This window comes from Anolis sagrei, chromosome 3 (genome assembly GCF_037176765.1).
Source record: "Anolis sagrei isolate rAnoSag1 chromosome 3, rAnoSag1.mat, whole genome shotgun sequence".
Taxonomy (NCBI): Eukaryota; Metazoa; Chordata; class Lepidosauria; order Squamata; family Dactyloidae; genus Anolis; species Anolis sagrei.
Window position 1 is genome coordinate 1,060,337 of NC_090023.1, and position 20,680 is coordinate 1,081,016.

Here is a 20,680-nt window from a genome sequence, read left to right on the forward strand (position 1 = left end):
CTTGGCCTGCACTTAAACACAATCAGCACTGACAAAAACACCATCTGCAGAAAGCCACCTTACTGGGATCTGCACACATTATTCGCCGATACATCACACAGTCCTAGACACTTGGGAAGCGTCCGACGTGTGATCCAATCCAACAGCCAGCAGAGTGATCTTGTCTGCTGTGGACACATCTTGTTGTGTTTCAAATAATAATAATAATAATAATAATAATAATAATAATAATAATAATATCACCATCAAAACAAACCTCTATACAACTTGGATTGATTACAAAAAAGCATTTGACTCACTGCCGCATTGTTGGATTATCAAATGTCTAGATGTCATCGGGGTTTGTGAAAACATTAGAAAGTTCACTGAAAATGCAATGAAACAATGGAAAACTGAGTTGTTTGTGGGCAACAAAAGCTATGGAACTGTTAACATCAAGAGAGGAATTTTCCAGGGTGACTCACTGTCACCAATTCATCATTGCAATGATCCCTCTGTCAGTAATTCTACAGAAAACAAACCTAGTCTACCAAACAGCAAGACATTCACCCAAAATTTCCCACTGACTGTACATGGGTGATCTAAAGCTTTAGAGGCTAAATTAACTAATTTATGAGGCCATAAAAAAGACTCCAGCAAAGCACTCCAGCAAAAGCATGCAGGGAATGCGGAAGTGCTTTATCAGCGTCGCAGATGGACGATGAAAGCGAGAGCTTCCCTGGCGGCCGGAAAAAGTTAAATAGCCCCTGTGTATGTCTGTATACGTTGTATGTCAAATTGGCATGGAATGTTGGCCATATATGTGTACACTGAAATCTGCCCTGAGTCCCCTGCGGAGTGGGAAGAAGGGCGGAATATAAATGCTGTAAATAAATAAATTTACGGAAAATCAGAAACTGAAATCCAGTCACTGACCAACACCGTCAAAATCTTCAGCACTGACATCGGTGTGGAGTTCAGCCTAGACAAATGTGCCACAGTGGCATTAAAGAAAGGGAAAATTACCCACAGCGAGGGCATAGAGATGCCAAATGGGCAAACCATAAAGTGCAATCAGGCTGAAGCCTATACATATCTGAGCAGCATGAAGCATGGGCAAGTGAAAAATGTGGTCAGCAAAGAATATATCCAAAGAGTCAGAAATGTTTCAAAGAGCAAATTAAATGGTGGAAATATGATCAAGGCTATCAACCCCTGGGCCATTCCCGTCATTAGATACACTCCAGGGCAGAGAGTTCCACTGCTGAACAGCTCTCACAGTCAGGAAGTTCTTCCTCATGTTCAGGTGGAATCTCCTTCCTTGTAGTTCGAAGCCATTGTTCCATTGTGTCCTAGTCTCCAGGGAAGCAGAAAGGAAGCTTGCTCCCTCCTCCCTATGACTTCCCCTCACATATTTATACATATGAGGGGAAGTCATATGTCTCCTCTCAGCTTTCCCTTCTGCAGGCTAAACATGCCCAGCTCCTTAAGCCGCTCCTCATAGGGCTTGTTCTCCAGACCCTTGATCATTTTAGTCGTCCTCCTCTGGACTTGCTGCTGCCTGTGTGGCTCCAGAGGCTCTGCAGAGGCCAGGGAGGCAGGCAGGTGCTCTTGGGATGGGATGGGAGGCAAATAAGGAAGCACGGGTAAGAAAATAATACATAAAATATAAAAAATAATGTAAAAATATTAAAATTAATATAGTGTCCCGAATTTATGGATTTTCACTTATGGAACCCCCCACAATAAGTGAGGGAACACTTTGTTGTTGTTGTTGAAGTCCAAAACACCTGGAGGAGGGCCCAGGTGTTTCCCATGCCGACCCTCCCTCACCTCCCTCCCTCTCTCCCCACAGGGGGACGTTGCTGGTGGCGGAGGTGGCCAGCCGCTTCTCGGATGTGCGGGCCTTCGTGGGGGCCGTGTCCGCACTGGGCTTCTCCCTCCGCGCCAAGGTAAGGCCCACTGGAAGGAAAAGGAGAAGGGAGCCCACCCCACCGCCTGCCTTCTCCATATTTCTGTTTTTATTATTGTATTATCATACTAGCCATCCCCTGCCACGCATTGCTGTGGCCCAGTCTGTGTATATGTATTTTGTGTATGTATATGTTTGTGTATATATGTGTGTTTGCGTGTGTGTGTGTGTGTGTGTGTGTATATATATATATAATATATATACATATGTATGTGTGTGTGTGTGTGTGGTTTTGCACATGCATTGTAATGTTTTTTGTTTTTTGTTTTGCTTTTAAAGCCTCTTTTGCTGTGCTTTTCTGTGTTTTTATGAGTGATGGTCACTCACTGGCCTGAGAGGTGTCTTGTGTCCAAATTTGGTGTCAATTCATCCAGCGGTTTTTGAGTTAATATTAATCCCACAAACGAACATTTTTATTTTTTATTTATATTATAGATAAACTGTGTCAGTACCATTGTGATACATTTATAATACAGTAGACATATTGGGTTGTGGAAGGCTTTCATGGCTGGAATCACTGGGTTGCTGTGAGTCTTACGAGCTGCCTGGCCAGATTAGCATTCTCTCCTGACATTTCTCCCACATCTTTAGAAGGCATCCTCAGAGGTCGTGAGGTCTGTTGGAAACTGGGAAAATGTGGAGAAGTCTACATAGGACAGATGGCCATCCAGCCTCTGTTTAAAAGCTTCCAAAGAAGGAGCCTCCACCATATTCCCTCCGGGGCAGAGAGTTCCACTGCTGAACGGCTCTCACAGTCAGGAAGTTCTTCCTCATGTTCAGATGGAATCTCCTCTCTTGTAGTTTGAAGCCATTGTTCCATTGCGCCCTAGTCTCCAAGGAAGCAGAAAACAAGCTTGCTCCCTCCTCCCTGTGGCTTCCTCTCACATATGAACATTGGGTTTAAATATCTGTGGAATGATGATGTCCAGGGTGGGAGAAAGAACTCTTGTCTGCTGGAGCTAGGTGTGAATGCTTCAGCTGATTAGCATTTGATTGCCTGGCAGTGCCTGGAGAAATCTTTTGTTGAGAGGTGATTAGATGTCCTTGTTTGTTTCCTCTCTGTTGTTTTGCTGTTGCAATTTTTGAGTTTTTTTAATACTGGTAGCCAGATTGTGTTCATTTTCATGGTTTCCTCCTTTCTGTTGAAATTGTTCACATGCTTCTTGTGGATTTCAGTGGCTTCTCTGTGTAGTCTGATGTGGTGGTTGTGAGAGTGGTCCAGCATTTCTGTGCTCTCGAATAATATGTTGTGTCCAGGTTGGGTCATCAGGTGCTCTGCTAGGGCTCCAACAACCACTGCCCTGAGTCGCCTTTGGGCTGATATGGGCGGGATAGAATTAATGTAATTAAATAATATTACATGTAATATAAAATATATAATAATAATAATAATAATAATAATAATAACAACAACATATTATTAGTAGTAGTATTACATTGTATTACATTATAATATTATAAATATAATATTTATAATATTATAATGTAATACAATGTAATACTACTACTACTACTACTACTACTATGTTATTATTATTATATATTTTATATTACAAGGAGCCCCTGGTGGCGCAGTGGGTTCAACCCCCCCTGTGCTGGCAGGACTGAAGACCGACAGGTCGCAGGTTCGAATCCAGGGAGACGGATGAGCTCCCTCTACTAGCTCCAGCTCCTCATGCAGGGGCATGAGAGAAGCCTCCCACAAGGATGATAAAACATCAAAAATCATCCAGGCGTCCCCTGGGCAACGTCCTTGCAGACGGCCAATTCTCTCACACCAGAAGCGACTTGCAGTTTCTCAGGTCGCTCCTGACATGACCAAAAAAAATTTATATGTATATACAATATATTATATTATTAGTAAAGCAGAGGAGTGCTTCCCTGGGGACTAGGACGCAATGGAGCCATGGCTTCAAACTACAAGAGAGGAGATTCCATCTGAACATTAGGAAGAACTTCCTGACTGTGAGAGCCGTTCAGCAGTGGAACTCTCTGCCTTCCCCGGTGTGTGGTGGAGGCTCCTTCTTTGGAAGCTTTTAAACAGAGGCTGGATGGCCATCTGTCAGGGGTGCTTTGAATGCAATATTCCTGCTTCTTGGCAGAATGGGGTTGGACTGGATGATGGCCCACCAGGTCTCTTCCAAGTCTAGGATTCTAGGATTCTATGACTGTGAGAGCCGTTCAGCAGTGGAACTCTCTGCCCCGGAGGGAGTGTGGTGGAGGCTCCTCCTTTGGAAGCTTTTAGACAGAGGCTGGATGGCCATCTGTCGGGGGTGATTTGAATGCAACATTCCTGCTTCTTGGCAGAATGGGGTTGGACTGGATGATGGCCCAGGAGGGCTCTTCCAACTCTAGGATTCTAGGATTCTATAACTTCCTGACTGTAAGAGCCGTTCAGCAGTGGAACTCTCTGCCCCAGGGGGAGTGTGGTGGAGGCTCCTTCTTTGGAGGCTTTTAAACAGAGGCTGGATGGCCCAGGAGGTCTCTTCCAACTCTTGGATTCTATGATTCTATGATTTGAGCCTTATCTCCACGATATCTCAAGCTGCATGTACTTTCTGAGATATCTTGGACTGAGAGAGCCGCCGGAGGGAGTGTGGTGGAGGCTCCTTCTTTGGAAGCTTTTAAGCAGAGGCTGGATGGCCATCTGTCAGGGGTGATTTGAATGCAATATTCCTGCTTCTTGGCAGAAGGGGGGTGGACTGGATGGCCCATGAGGTCTCTTCCAACTCTATGACAGAGCCACTGGTGGTGCAGTGGATTAAATCCCTGTGCCAGCAGGACTGAAGACTGACAGGGAGAGGTGGCTGAGCTCCCTCTATCAGCTCCAGCTCCTCATGCAAAGGGGACATGAGAGAAGCCTTCCACAAGGATGATGAAAACATCCAAATCATCCGTGTGTCTCCTGGGAAACGTCCTTGCAAACGGCCAATTCTCTCACACCAGAAGCGACTTACAGTTTCTCAGGTCGCTCCTGACACGACAAAAAAAAACTCTACGACTCTACACTTGCCCTGTTTCCAACAGCCGTCACAACCTCTGAGGATGCCTGCCATAGATGTGGGCAAAAGAAAATCTTCTCCCAGGCAGCAGGCAGCCAGACCTTGAAGTTGCAAGGCCATTAAATGCTAATCAAGCTGACCTCACAACCTCTGAGGATGCCTGTCATAGATGTGGGCGAAACGTCAGGAGAGAATGCTCCTGGGACAGGGCCAGGCAGCCCAAATAAATCTTCCAACCTTCCTCGTTGAGGACTGGAGACTTGTCCGTGCGGGGCTGACTCACTCACTCACTGTTGTGTTTGTGTTGGCAGGACGTTTCCGGGAGCCACTTCTTCTCCTTCGAATTCTCCAAAGCGAAGCCTCTTCCGGCCAAGGCGAAGGCGCTTCCGGGTTTGGCGCTCCGCCCCTGCCTCTACAAGCGGAGATGACGTCACGCGGGGCCGGAGGGGCGGGCTCTTTCCCTCGCTCCACCAATGTGCGTTCGGGGGCGGGGCTTCCTCCTCCATCTCCACCAATAAAACGCTTTGTGTTGTTGTCCTGAGTGGCGCTTCCTGTTCCTCCTCCTCTACTCCGCGCGGTGGCTGCCGGGAGCGGAAGTGGGCGTCCTGAGGGGCGAGTCGGGGCGAGGATGGAGGGCGGCGGCGGGGGAGTCGGGGTCCGTCTGGACATCAACCGGGCCAGCGCGGCGGAGCTGGAGCGGGCGCTGGTGGGCGTCGGGAGGAGGAGGGCCCGCGGGATCGTCCGCAAGAGGGAGGTGAGGCGCCGGGGAAGGGAAAAAGGAGGCTTCGGAGGCCCAGCTAGGCCCGCTTCCCCTCACGGCCCGCTTCCTCTCTCTCCCTCCTTCTCTGGGCAGGAACTGCGCGGGTTCGGCTGCCTCGAGGAACTCCTCCGCGTCAAGGGCGTCACAGGCCGCACTTTGGAGCTCAACCGCAGGAGGGTCACCTGCAGGCCACGCCCCCCTTCGCAGGACACGCCCACCACTCAGGTAGGACGGCCAGCACAGCCCACCTCCCTCACCCTCAGTCAGGCTTGGGCCTTCCCTCCGTCTAATCACCTCGGCCATCAAATGCTCATCAAGGTGGTCAGTGGAAAGATTCCCACCTAGCTCCAGCAGGCAACAGTCCTTTGTCCCTCCCTGGTCATTCCACTTTGGAGCTCAACCGGAGGAGGGTCACCTGCAGGCCACGCCCCCCTTCGCAGGACACGCCCAACACACAGGTAGGACGGCCAGCACAGCCCACCTCCCTCACCTTCAGACAGGCCTGGCCCGGCTTGGGCCTTCCCTCCATCTAATCACCTCTCAACAAAAGATTCCCCCAGGCACTGCCAGGCCATCAGTAACAGTAACAGCCGGTAGGCTGTTAGGAATGATGGGAGTTGGAGTCCCAAACCCCTGGAGGGAGGGAAGGCCCAAGCTGGCCCAGGCCTGCCTTAAGGGGACATCAGGAAATAGAAGTCAACAAAATAACAATAATAATAATTGCCCAAACAAGCATCAAGGAACATGAAAGGCACTGCAGAGCCCTCCAACCAAAGATGTCAGCCATAACAGAGCACCTGATGGACCAACCTGGACACAGCATATTATTTGAGAACACAGAAATGCTGGACCACTCTCACAATCACCATGTCAGGCTACACAGAGAAGCCATTGAAACCCACCAGAACCAGGTGGACAATTTCAACAGAAAGGAAGGAACCATGAAAATGAACAAAATCTGGCTACCAGTGTTAAAAAATTCTAAAATTGCAACAGCAAAAACAGCAGAGAGAAAAACAGGCAGGGACATCTAATCACCCTTCAAGAAGAGTTTGCTCCAGGCACAGTCAGCCCATTGTATGCTAATCAAGGTAGTCAGTTGAAACATTCACACTTAGCTCCAACAGACAAGAGTCCTCTGTCCCACCCTGGTCATTCCACAGAGATATAAACCCTTTTTCCTCGTTCCAACAGACCTCACTCCCTCTGTGGATGCTTGCCATAGATGTAGGTGAAACGTCAGGAGAGAATGCCTCTAGAGCATGGCCATATAGCCCGAAGAAACCTACAACAACCCATTATTATATACCACTCAACAAAAGATTGCTCCAGGCACTGTCAGGCCATTATATGCTAATCAAGGTGGTCAGTGGAAACATTCACACCTAGCTCCAGCAGACAAGAGTCCTTTGTCCCACCCTGGTCATTATTCCACAGATATATAAACCCTTTTCCCTAGTTCCAGGCACAGTCAGGCCATTATATGCTAATCAAGGTGGTCAGTGGAAACATTCACACCTAGCTCCAGCAGACAAGAGTCCTTTGTCCCACCCTGGTCATTCCACAGATGTATAAACCCTTTTTTCCTAGTTCCAACAGACCTCACTACCTCTGAGGATGCTTGCCATAGGTGCAGGTGAAACGTCAGGAGAGAATGCCTCTAGAACATGGCCATATAGCCCAAAAAACCCCCACAAGAACCCAATAATAATACACTTTATTTATATCCTGCCACCATCTCCCCAAAGGGGACTCAGGGTGGCTAACATGAGGCCAAGCCTGTAATAATACAACATAATAAACAGACAATAACAAAAATCCAATAAAAAACAGCTTGGGCCTTCCCTCCAGGGGTTTGGGACTCCAACATCGGGGCGGCTTACCTGAGGCCAAGCCCAACAACACATCAGTAAAAACAAAACAGCCAGCAAATAAAACAGTACAATTAATATAACTTACATATAAACAGTTGTACTATTTTAATATGTAAGGACGTTGCACTTTGTTGTACTTATATACTATTGTACTTTCATATATGCTGTAAACCGACCTGAGTCCCTCGCTGAAGTGAGAAGGCCGGTATAGAAAACTTCTAAATAAATAAATAAATAACACAGAGAATTTAAAACCTTATGGTCAGGCCAGATGTAATAAATTAAAATTTAAAAAGTAAACACTGGGCATGAACAGAGGTAGGATGTATCTAAGCAGGAGGGTTTTAAAAGATAAGTATTAAAATATAATGTTTCTTTTAATAGCGTTTATTATTATTATTATTATTATTATTATACGAAGTGATTTAAAAGGTAAGTAGTTCAATAAGGTGGATTGGAATAGAACTGGTACAGGAGGTAACATGGAAACAGAGCAATTTGACAGGAACAGGATCATCTCAGATTCATACACAGAGAGATATAGTATCCTAGATTTGAAAGGGACCCCTAAAGAAGGACAATGATATGTTGCATATCCCAAAGTAGGTAAACAAGATGATCTCCACATCCACACGGACAAAGAAACAGTAAGAAATACTGTTTACCCACAAGCAGAAAGACATGACATAGATTAGAAGCCAACACAGAGGAGGGCAACTAAAATGATCAAGGGTCTGGAGAACAAGCCCTATGAGGAGCGGCTTAGGGAACTGGGCATGTTTACCTGAAGAAGAGAAGGCTGAGAGGAAATATGATAGCCATGTATAAATATGTGAGAGGAAGCCACAGGGAGGAGGAGGGAGCAAGCTTGTTTTCTGCTTCCTTGGAGACTAGGACGCAAGGGAACAATGGCTTCAAACTACAAGAGAGGAGATTCCATCTGAACATTAGGAAGAACTTCCTGACTGTGAGAGCCGTTCAGCAGTGGAACTCTCTGCCTTCCCCGGAGGGAGTGTGGTGGAGGCTCCTTCTTTGGAAGCTTTTAAGCAGAGGCTGGATGGCCATCTGTCAGGGGTGCTTTGAATGCAATATTCCTGCTTCTTGGCAGAATGGGGTTGGACTGGATGATGGCCCAGGAGGTCTCTCCCAACTCTTGGATTCTATGATTCATTACTTTATTTTCCAGATCAACAGACTGGGCCACAGCAACGCCTGGCAGGGGACCGCTAGTTATATTATATTATATTATATTATATTATATTATATTATATTATATTATATTATATTATTAGCATAGCACAGGAGACAAGATGGAACAGTCCCCTGGCCCCCTCTCTGTTCACTCTGGCCCAGAGGGTTATGCAGCAGGCACGGGCAAACTTGAACCCTCTAGGTGTTTTGTTCCTCTCCGCTGCTAGGAATTGTGGGAGTTGAAGTCCAAAACACCTGGAGGGCCCCATGCCTGGAATAGGGGCTGTGACACTTCCTCTTTCTTTGCCCCCGCCCCCTTCCAAGAGTACTCCCCATGCAGAAGGAGGAAGAGGAGGAGAGGAAGACGCCGATGTGGTGGAAGGAGACCCCCGGCAGGGCCCGGATTCCGAGGAGGAGGAAGAAGAGGAAGAAGGCCCTGAAGAAGATGAGGAGGAGGAGGAAGAGGAAGAGGAGGAAGGCCCCGAAGAGGGAGATGACGTCTACCTGTACTACACAGTGGACGAACGCTGGATCGACTACCTGGAGCGAACCGAGGGCGGGGGGCTGGTCCGGCACCGGAGGAGGAGGAGCAAGGTGCGTCCGGGGGGGGGGGGGTGTGGAGGGGAGGGCACACCTACAAATTCCTCTTTCTATGACCCAGGTGTTTGGGGGGTTGGGGGCTCCCTACATGAGCCTGCCCCAGACCTTGAGGCCCCTTTCATGCATTTTGACTACTGTTTTGGTTCACTTCGGAGACACCATCCATTGTGAGATGTGTGGTAATTTTCATGCATTACCACCAACAAAAAATGCATAGGAGAGGCATACAACTCTGAGGGACAACGGAGAGAAAAGTGCAGCCTAGCCCAGGCATGGGCCAGCTTTGGCCCTCACTCCAGGTGTTTTGGACTCCAGCTCCCACAATTCCTAACAGCCTACCGGCTGTTAGGAATTGTGGGAGCTGGAGTCCAAAACACCTGGAGTGAGGGCCAAAGCTGGCCCATGCCTGGGCTAGGCTCAATATGTCTTTTAACCATTGTTTGGTTAATTCTAATTTAATGTTTACATGTATTTGTGTTTAAATTGTGACTTGTACTGGTTGTGATGTTGTGGCCCCTTTGAGTCTCCTTAAAGGAAAGGATCTGGGATGTAAATAGATACACAGGCAGTCCTCCACTTGCAAACAAGTTGTTACATACGGCACAGGGAAGGGTGGGCACCAGAAGTGTGCAAATGACTCGTAAAAATTGGAAATCGTAAGAAATCTGAAGTTTTATGAGTCGGTAGTCTTTCCGAAGCATCGACACGGCCCATTTCAAAAACTTAAGAATAGAAGTTGATTCCAAAACCTTTTCCTTAATGTTTTGTTAAGCTCGGAAGGCTCCCAGTTGGTTTTAATTTGTGCAAGGCAAGAAAGCAATCCTGATACTAGTAAAAGGAAGCATAAGAAAAGCTAAATCTATGATACCCAGCTGTCTGTTTAGCATTCCTCCTATTGGCTTCTCCGCTTGAATACTTCGTGATTTATTATTATTATTATTATTATTATTATTATTTATAGCATTTACATACCGCTTTTCTCACCCTTGGGGGGACTCAAAGTGCTATTATTATTATTATTATTATTATTATTATTATTATTTACAGCATTTCACCCCTGGGGGGACTCAAAGCGACTGTTGTTATTATTATTATTATTATTATTATTATTATTATTATTATTATTTACAGCATTTATATACTGCTTTTCTCACCCCTTGGGGTGACTGAAAGCGATTATTATTATTATTATTATTATTATTATTATTATTATTATTTACAGCATTTATATACCGCTTTTCTCACCCCTGAGGGGACTCAAAGTGCTATTACTATTATTATTATTATTATTATTATTATTATTATTTACAGTATTTATATACCGTTTTTCTCACCCCTGGGGGGACTCAAAGTGCTATTACTATTATTATTATTATTATTATTATTATTTACAGCATTTATATACCGCTTTTCTCACCCCTGGGGGGACTCAAAGTGCTATTATTATTATTATTATTATTATTATTATTATTTACAGCATTTATATACCGCTTTTCTCACGCCTGGGGGGACTCAAAGTGGTATTATTATTATTATTATTATTTACAGCATTTCACCCCTGGGGGGACTCGAAGCGACTGTTGTTATTATTATTATTATTATTATTTACAGCATTTATATACCGCTTTCCTCACCCCTGGGGGGACTCAAAGTGCTATTACTATTATTATTATTATTATTATTATTATTATTTACAGCATTTATATACCGCTTTTCTCACCCCTGAGGGGACTCAAAGTGCTATTACTATTATTATTATTATTATTATTTACAGTATTTATATACCGTTTTTCTCACCCCTGGGGGGACTCAAAGTGCTATTATTATTATTATTATTATTATTATTATTTACAGCATTTCACCCCTGGGGGGACTCGAAGCGACTGTTGTTATTATTATTATTATTATTATTTACAGCATTTATATACCGCTTTCCTCACCCCTGGGGGGACTCAAAGCGGTATTATTATTATTATTATTATTATTATTATTTACAGCATTTATATACTGCTTTTCTCACCCCGAGGGGGACTCAGGGTTTCGGCTTGTTGTGGAAATAAGGATTGGAGCTGCTGTCCTCTCCTTTTAGCCTTGTATTTTATTACCAAATAAATAAATATATTATTATTATTATTATTATTATTATTATTATTATTCTGATACAAAACACAGTATGTCACAGCAAATGAGATCTCTATGCTGGATTTCATATCACAAAATCCACCAGATCCATTATTATTATTATTATTATTAAGCACTGAATGCCATGTGGGTCAACAATGTCTTGCTATCTGCTAGAAATTCAAAAGAGATGTGGCAAGCTTTGATTCTGCTTTCCCTGCATGGCAGGGGGTTGGACTAGATGGCCCATGTGGTCTCTTCCAACCCTATGATTCTATTATTATTATTATTATTATTATTATTGGAGATCCAGCTTCAGCAGAGGAGCCCCCTTTTCCCCCCTGTTAATAACTTCTAGGAGTGAGTTTCCTTTCCTTCTGAGTGGCAGATTCCGCTCACTTCCTGTCGATTGAGCCCCATTGTTCTTAACTAGGAGTTGTTTGTAAGTTGGGGGACTGCCTGTAATCACCATCGCCCTCCTTCCCTGGGGGGGGGGGGGGATGCAGGGGAGGGGCGGGGAGGAGGCTTGGTCTGACCCAACTCCCAGGAGACCCGCTTTGCCTTTCAGATGAAGCGCAAGTCGGAGAGCAGCGGCCCAGCGGCCCAGTCGCCCAACAAGAAGGTCTGCAAGGCCTCCGAGCGGGGAAGGTGGGCCTCGAGGGGGACCAGGATGATGGGGGGGGGGATCCCAGTGTATGTATCTGGGAGGGGTCTCCTCTCCATTCCACTCACTCTACCTTCTCCCTCTCCCTACGCAGAGTGCTGGGCCCCAGCGTGGCCAGCCCCACCGCCACCTTCGGGGACCTACGCCACGCCAAGGCCGGACCACCCCGCTGCCGCCACGTACCCCCCGTGGCCCCGCCCCCCGAGCTGCAAGACTGGCTGCGCACCTTCCAGGTGAGGCAGATGTGGGGGGATACAGACAGGTTGTAGGGCAGGTGTGGGCTAAATTTGGTTCTCCCTTCAGATGTTTTGGGACTTTGACTCCTAAAATCCTATCCAGTTACTGTATATACTCGAGTCTAAGTCTAGTTTTTCAGAACTTTTTGGGGGCTGAAAAAGTCCCTCTCGGTTTATACTCGAGTCAAGGTTATTTATTATTTTACTTTGTTATAAATACTAGGGCTGGGCGGTTTCGTTTCGTTAATTCGTAATTCGTTAATAATTCGTTAATTTTGTTGATTACGAAGCGATAACAAACCATTCTGGAGCAATTTTTTTAAAAAACGAATTTTTAAATACATTTTGTAAATGCTTCGTAATTCATTATGTATTCGTTTCGTTATCGTTTTGAGGTCGTTTCGTTATTATTTCCGCATGTCTGGGGCAAGTTTTATAGTTGTTTTTTGTTTAATTAGTGAAAAAAATTTATAATATCCCACCAACAGTCAACAACAGAGGGAGAGGGAAGCTTCAGAAGTTCCCCCTGTCCCATATGGAGGTTTTTTAGCGTATTGCGCGGTCGCGTCCGCCATTAACAAATCAATTCGTTATTGTTTCGGAAATCGTTTCGTTAATGTTTTGTAATTTTTTCACATTTACGAAATTTCGTAAATATCGAACTTTTTAAAAGGAAAATTTTGTAATTATTTTAAATAACAAAACGCAAAAAACCCCAAACAACGAATCGATTTTAGAAACAAATTTTTCCGTTGTTACCCAGGCCTAATAAATACATAATAAATGTATTGCATTTATTATTTTTGTTATTATTACATTTATTATTTCACTCTATTTATTGTTATTATTACATTTATTATTTTACTCTATTTTTATTGGAAGGGTATTACAGTTTTATGTAAACATTACAGTTTTATATAAATATTCAAAAAGATTTAACCTCCTGATGCCTCAATTAATATAATTTTATTGGTATCTATTTTTATTTTGAAATTTACCAGTATCTGTTGCATTTCCCATCCTCGGCTTATACACAAGTCAATCTGTTTTCCCAGTTTTTTGTGGTAAAATTAGGTGCCTCGGCTTATATTCGGGTTGGCTTATACTCGAGGATATACGGTATATTTTTACCTGTTCACGTCAGCATGTTTTCAATGTTAATCTATTACATTTGGCCCAGCCATTTTAAAACTGTTTATATGTCACTATTGATAGTTGTTTTGTTATGTGATTTATATGATTTGTATTTTATTGGTTGTTTATTAATGTTGTGTTATTGAGGTTGTTTGATGTATTTTGGGCTCGGCCTCATGTAAGCCGCACCGAGTCCCTTGGGGAGATGTTAGTGGGGTACAAATAAAGTATTATTATTATTATTATTATTATTATTATTATTATAATATTTCTAGCACTCCAGAGTATTATGAGCTCATCTTGTTTGCTTCCAGTACTCCATGCATTCATTCAGGGGTCCTCAAACTAAGGCCTGTGGGCCAGGTACAGACCTCCAAGGTCATTTACCCGGCCCTCGCTTAGGGTCGACCTAAGTCTGAAACTACTTGAAAGCACACAACAACAACAATCCTATCTCATCAGCCAAAGTCTGGAGTCTATTGGATGGCCATCTGTTGGGAGGGCTTTAATGTGATTGTCCTGCTTTTTGTCAGAATGGGGTTGGGCTGGAAGACCCACGGGGTCTCTTCCCACTCAAGGATCCTATGAGTGCTGTCTCCCTCCCCCAGAAAACTCGGTTTAAAGCCCTCGTTGAGACCCCTCCTGCCTCGAGCCTCAGGGAGAAGTGGGTCATACATTCATCATCATCTTCATGGCACTGAACATTTAATGCAGTTTCAAACTGGTATTCAAGGCGGTGTTTTTGCAGTGTGGATGGTTCTGTAGGAAATCCTGGAACCAGGTTCAGACCCAGATGGTGATGACACAACCCCAGAGCACTGATCTGCATTTAAGGGTGTGCACTTTTGCAGGAGTTTGTTGTCTGTAAGCCACAGTTAGAAGCTGGCTTTGAAGTGTATTAAATGATGGGTGCAGATGGGTCCCAGGTTGGTGAGGCTCTTCTTAAAAGCATTCCTGCCGACTGCTGAAAGGTGGGACCCCTCCTCTGCCAGAAGCACATCTTCATGGATCTGCACTAGACCTGTTCAATGCATGGTTCTAAATGGTTCTTTTTTTTTAAAAAAAAATGGTTCTAAAGTACTTACTACTACTACTACTAATAATAATAATAATAATTTATTTGTACCCCGCTACCATCTCCCCAAGGGACTCGGTGCGGCTTACATGAGGCCAAGCCCACAATACAACAATACAAGCAATGACAATAACAATACAAGCAATTTAAAACAATAAAACAATAACACAAGCATTATCAATAGGACAACACACTTTAAAAACTATGGGTAGGCCAAAATGTAATTAAAATTGAAAGTAATGCTGGACATGGGCGGAAAAGTGATGGGCCGGTTTGTGGAAACATACAAGCAGACCGAAAACAATAATAAATAAATAAATAATAATAAATAATAATAAATAATAAAGTGCTTTGGAGGACCAAGTGCTATGGGATCATTATTCTGGGAAGGCACACTGGAACAACCACGTTTTCAGGCTCCTCCTAAATACTGCCAGAGTTGTGGCCTGCCTGATGTCCTTAGGAAGTGAGTTCCAGAGTTAAGGGGCCAGCACCGAGAAGGCCTTGTCCCTCATCCCCACCAATTGCGCCTGTGATGGAGGTGGGATCGTGAGTAGGGCCTCTCCAGACGAACGAAGAGATTGTGTGGGTTCATATACGGAGATGCGGTCACGCAGGTAGGCAGGTCCCAAACCGTTCAGGGCTTTGTAGGTGAGAACCTGCACCTTGAATTGTGTCCGGAAAATGAAAACTAAAATTCTGGTGGTGAAAATTTCAGAACTATTTTAAAATTTAATTATTTCATTATTGGCCATTTTTATGACAGAACCAATTAGGAACTGCCATTTATAATGAAATTTTGAGAGTTTTGTTAAGAGTTCTGTCATAAAAATCGCCAATAATGAAATAATAATTAAATTTTGAAAAAGTTCTGAAATTTTCACCACCGGAACTTTAGTTTTGTAAGTACTTCAGAACCATTTAGAACCATGGATTGAACAGACCTAATGTGCAGAATACGGTCCAAGAAGCCCAGCAGCACCTTCCGCAGAAGCAACTATTCCCTCCATTGTTTGGCCCCTTCAGCCGGGGATTTGTGCATTGAGACTCCCTGCCCATATTCCCAAAGGTTGCACATGTGTGGACAGAGAGGAAGAGGCAACCGTCCATGAGCTTGACCGGCCTCCTCGGCCTCTCTGTTCCCTCTACGCCATCAGTGGGATGGAGAGGAATCATAGAATTCTAGAATCCTAGAGTTGGAAGAGACACCTCCTGGGCCATCCAGTCCAACCCCATTCTGCCAAGAAGCAGGAATATTGCATTCAAATCACCCCCGACAGATGGCCATCCAGCCTCTGTTTAATAATAATAATAATAATAATAATAATAATAATAATAATAATAGAATCCTAGAGTTGGAAGAGACACCTCCTGGGCCATCCAGTCCAACCCCAATCTGCCAAGAAGCAGGAATATTGCATTCAAATCACCCCTGACAGATGGCCACCCAGCCTCTGCTTAATAATAATAATAATAATAATAATAATAATAATAATAGAATCCTAGAGTTGGAAGAGGCTGCCTGGGCCACCATCCAGTCCAACCCCATTCTGCCAAGAAGCAGGAATATTGCACTCAAAGCACCCCTGACAGATGGCCATCCAGCCTCTGTTTCAAAGCTTGGAAAGGCATGCTCTCTCTCTCCTCATTGGGGGTCCCTCTCTCATTGGTGTCCCTCCCCCCTTGGCAGCGCTGGAGCAGCTCAGAGAAGCTCCTGGCTCTGGACGAGCTCATTGACCGCTGTGAGCCCCCCCAGATCAAGCACATGATGCAGGTGATCGAGCCCCAGTTCCAGCGGGACTTCATCTCGCTTCTGCCCAAGGAGGTGAGTGGAGTGCGCGGGGGCGTGGGGAGACATGTGGGGCAAGTGGGGGATGTCCCTCTCCGCTGCCCAAAGGCCCTGCTTGAGGGGGGGGGGGGTCTCCACTATTCTCAAGGGAGAGGCCAGAAGAAGCGGAAGCAGCATGGTGAGCATTAGTTGGAGGAATGTTGGGGGGCTTTGGCAAAGGGAGGGGCAGAGCAAAAGCAGACCCCATTTTAGTCAGGAGGGGGTGTGGCAGGGCTCAGGTCTAGCCCAGGGCTCTCAGTAAAACCAGTCCCATCAATGCTGCTGTTTGAAGGGTTGAGGCACAGGAGGGGAAGCGTGTCCCCCTGGGAACCTTGTACTGAGGGGCCCCCCTGCAGCCGTGGGGCCGCCAAAGCTAAGTGTGGTGCCTCTGGCTTCCCTCGCAGCTGGCGCTGTACGTGCTCTCCTTCCTGGAGCCCCGCGACCTGCTCCGCGCTGCGCAGACGTGTCGCTACTGGCGGATCCTGGCGGAGGACAACCTGCTCTGGAGGGAGAAGTGCCGCGAGGCGGGTGAGTCCCCCTTCTTTCCTTCCCTCTTCCTCCTCTCTGTGCCTCTGCTCCTTGTGGCGAGTGGGCTTATTCACAAAAGACCCTCCTCATAAACAAACAGCAGAGTAACCTATCAGCAATAGCATGACCCAGCACCAGTCGCACAAAGTAAAATAATATAGTTGTACTATTTACAATAACAAGGTTCGCACAGCACAAAATCCTTTCTACTTCCTTCTTTGCTTCCGTGCTGGGCTTCTTCCTCAGGCAGCTAAACAGAGCCTCCTCTCACAACGAAATTACACGGGAGCTTCACATAGTTTTACATACAAGGCATTATCCTGGGGCTTCTTTCACCAAAGCTTCTCACACACAGACTCACACTTCAGGACCTCACTAGCTTTGACCCACTGACTAAACGGGCTTCGGCCTACTCACTCTCCCCAGGACGACACTAGCTTTGGCCCACTGACTCTTAACAGGCTTCGGCCTACTTACTCTCAGGACGATACTAACTTTGGTCCACTGACTAATAGGTTTTGGCCTACTTACGTTCCTCAGGACGACACTAGCTTTGCTCCACTGACTCTCACAGGCTTCGGCGTACTCACTCTCCTTAGGACGACACTAGCTTTGGCCCACTGACTCTCACAGGCTTCGGCCTACTCACTCTCCTCAGGACGACACTCGCTTTGGCCCACTGACTCTAACAGGCTTCGGCCTATTCACTCTCCTCAGGATGACACTAGCTTCGGCCCACTAACTCTAACAGGCTTCGGCCTACTAACTCTCAACAGGATGACACTAGCTTTGGCCCACTAATTCTCACAAGCTTTGGCCTACTCGCTCTCCTTAGGACGACACTGGCTTTGGCCCACTCTCTCACAGGCTTCGGCCTACTCAATCTCCTCAGGGAGATACTAGCTTTGGCCCACTGGTTTCGGCCTACTCACTCTCCTCAGGACGACACTAGATTTGGCCCACTGACTCCCACAGGTTTCGGCCTACTCAATCTCCTCAGAACGACACTAGCTTTGGCCCACTGACTCTCACAGGCTTTGGCCTACTCACTCTTTCAGTGCTTGACTGACACTTTTGTAATCAAAAATACCTAGTTAAATTTTAATATTTCTGATAAGTTCTCCCCCCCCCCCCCCCCGCGCGCAGGAATCGAAGAGCCGTTGAGTGTGCGCAAGCGGCGGCTGCTCAGCCCCGGATTCATGTACAGCCCCTGGAAGCTGGCCTTCCTGCGGCAACACTGCATTGACATGAACTGGCGCAGCGGGGACACCCACCCGCCCAAGGTAGGTAGGGGACTCCATCTGGCTGTCAAGAGGTGCCCGGATTGGGATCCACACTTCCTTGGGCAAAAGGGACTGGGGGGGGGGGCACGGATGGAGGAGCGCAGGGGCAAACTGTTGTGGGGGATCATGCCATCATAGGAGCCTTCTCGCGCAACACCCTGTCGTGTAGGATGTGGAGGGTCTTTCCGGGGGAAGCTTTTGCTGGGCCCTTCCTCAAGGAGTGGTGCCCCTCCCCTCCCCTGATGCCCCCCACTCGCCTCCCAGGTCCTCAAGGGCCACGACGACCACGTCATCACCTGCCTTCAGTTCTGCGGCAACCGCATCGTCAGCGGCTCCGACGACAACACGCTCAAGGTTTGGTCAGCCGTCACGGGTGAGGTGAGCCCCCCCCCCCCTTTGCCCCTGGGCTGTCCTCTTTGCGCATGGTGCTGCTCCTGGCGTGGCCGCTGTTCTCCGTCTTAGCATCCTTTCCTTCCCCCACAGTGTGTCCAGACCCTGGTGGGCCACACCGGCGGGGTCTGGTCCTCCCAGATGAGAGACAACATCGTCATCAGTGGCTCCACGGACAGGACCTTGAAGGTGTGGAACGCCGACACGGGCGAGTGCGTACACACCCTCTACGGACACACCTCCACCGTGCGCTGCATGCATCTCCACGGGACAAGGTGGGTCAAAGGGGAGACCAGGTAGGAGACTCCCCCTTCGAAGATGGCTTAACAATGCAACTTCTTTTGGCCGCTGGGGATTCAGTGCGCCCTCCCTCCCTCCTTTGCTCGACAGGGTCGTGAGCGGGTCACGGGACGCCACCCTGCGGCTGTGGGACATTGAGACGGGGCAGTGCCTGCACGTCCTGATGGGCCACGTGGCCGCCGTGCGCTGCGTCCAGTACGACGGGCACAAGGTGGTGAGCGGTGCTTACGATTACACCGTCAAGGTCTGGGACCCCGAGACGGAGAGCTGCATCCACACCTTGCAAGGCCACACCAACCGGGTCTACTCCTTGCAGGTGAGTGTCAGGATGTGCCTTCATGTTTCCAAGAGATTCCACGAAGTCTTCTTCCTGACACTGTCCTGACACTAGGGGGAGTAGCCATGATAGATTAGTTTATAGTAGGGCCATCTGGCTAAGCTTTCACTTTGAAGATGTGGGAAAAGAATTGTAGTCTAAACTGTGATAAGCCAAGGGGGAAAGGGGGGAGCGAGGCCAGGAGGGGGGACTGGGAGAATCCTGGCGGGAAACCTGAGTTCTCTCTTTGCTGTTGTACTGTGTGGACTGAATAAACCGCAATTCCAGGATCTGTTCTTGTGAATGTGTGTTTCATTCTAAGACCCAGTGGTATACCTGACAGTGAGGGAGGAGCCCCTGCCCTTGTGCCCATTCTGTGCTTCCAGCCCCTCCCAGCCACCCACTGTCCCTGCCTTTTCCCACACAGTTCGATGGCACCCACATCGTGAGCGGCTCCCTGGACACCTCCATCCGTGTATGGGACGCCGAGAGCGGCAACTGCTTGCACACGCTGATGGGCCACCAGTCCCTGACCAGCGGCATGGAGCTGCGGGACAACATCCTGGTTTCCGGCAATGCCGATTCCACGGTCAAAATCTGGGACATCAAGACCGGACAGTGTTTACAAACACTGCAAGGTAGGCATTTGGAAGGGAGTAGGGGGCGGTCTCAAGCATGAGCATTGCACGTGGCATTGCTCCCAGTCTCCTCCCCAACACGTGACACCTGCCTCAGGGCTACAAAGGACACAGGAAATGGTCATGGACCAAATACGGAGGGGCTAGTGGACTCTGTTGGCTGGGCCGCCGGACGTTGAAGGGGACACCGTTCTGGCCCAGGTCTCCACTGGCAATGAGCTCTTTTCTGAAAGGGCCGCTCTTCCCTCAATCGTCCAGTGGGGCTTCCACCCGGCCTGCTCCGTCCTTCGGGGCCCTGACCGCCTTTTCCCCTTCCATCCCTCGTCAGGTCCCAGCAAGCACCAGAGTGCCGTCACCTGCCTCCAGTTCAGCTCCAAGTTCGTGGTGACCAGTTCGGACGACGGCACGGTCAAACTGTGGGATCTGAAGACGGGGGACTTTGTGCGCAACCTGGTGGCCCTGGAGAGCGGGGGCAGCGGAGGGGTGGTCTGGCGCATCCGCGCTTCCAACACAAAACTGGTCTGTGCGGTGGGCAGCCGGAACGGCACCGAGGAGACCAAGCTGCTGGTGCTGGACTTTGACGTGGACTTGAAATGAGGGCGGGGCGGGGCGGGGGCCTGCGGGACAGGCACCTCAGGAGGGAGGGAGGGAGGGAGGGTGGGGGTGCCTCTGGGAGCACCTTATTTATGTAGCTGGGCACATCAGGGGCCCAAAGTGGCTGGCAGGTGGGCAAGCACCAGAGCTGGCTTTTGTACACACGCAAAAATATATCACTTTATTTCTGTATCT

General features: G+C 47.4%; 2 protein-coding genes across 4 annotated transcripts in view; both read left to right on the forward strand.

Annotated features, from left to right (window-relative positions):
• The window catches only part of RRP8 (ribosomal RNA processing 8), a 12,548-nt gene extending 7,054 nt beyond the window's left edge, over positions 1-5,494 (forward strand). For both annotated transcript variants that reach the window (XM_067466380.1, XM_060771351.2), the window contains 2 exons: positions 1,835-1,931; positions 5,265-5,494. In XM_067466380.1, coding sequence (XP_067322481.1) covers positions 1,835-1,931; positions 5,265-5,381 — 214 coding nt within the window. In that variant the 3' untranslated portion in view covers positions 5,382-5,494. The remainder of the gene's footprint in view (positions 1-1,834; positions 1,932-5,264) is intronic.
• LOC132772349 (F-box/WD repeat-containing protein 7-like) lies at positions 5,490-20,512 on the forward strand. Of its 2 annotated transcripts, XM_067466377.1 has the most exons (13): positions 5,490-5,707; positions 5,807-5,938; positions 9,103-9,372; positions 12,068-12,147; positions 12,258-12,396; positions 16,299-16,433; positions 16,841-16,964; positions 18,111-18,247; positions 18,512-18,625; positions 18,731-18,912; positions 19,028-19,253; positions 19,681-19,891; positions 20,220-20,512. In XM_067466377.1, exons 1-13 carry the CDS (start codon positions 5,582-5,584, stop codon positions 20,486-20,488), a joined length of 2,145 nt encoding a protein of 714 aa, XP_067322478.1. In that variant the 5' UTR covers positions 5,490-5,581; the 3' UTR covers positions 20,489-20,512. The 2 variants fall into 2 exon arrangements, with proteins under 2 accessions (XP_067322478.1, XP_067322479.1); XM_067466378.1 differs by lacking the exons at positions 5,490-5,707; positions 5,807-5,938 and adding an exon at positions 6,012-6,171.
• Positions 20,513-20,680: the final 168 nt, after the last annotated feature.

Excerpts from the sequence above, each read along its gene's own strand:
- LOC132772349 (XM_067466377.1), top strand. The coding sequence starts at position 5,582 with ATGGAGGGCGGCGGCGGGGGAGTCGGGGTCCGTCTGGACATCAACCGG. Across the intron at positions 5,708-5,806 it reads GGATCGTCCGCAAGAGGGAG|GAACTGCGCGGGTTCGGCTG; the intron begins GTGAGGCGCCGG and ends TTCTCTGGGCAG. Across the intron at positions 16,965-18,110 it reads GGAGAAGTGCCGCGAGGCGG|GAATCGAAGAGCCGTTGAGT; the intron begins GTGAGTCCCCCT and ends CCCCGCGCGCAG.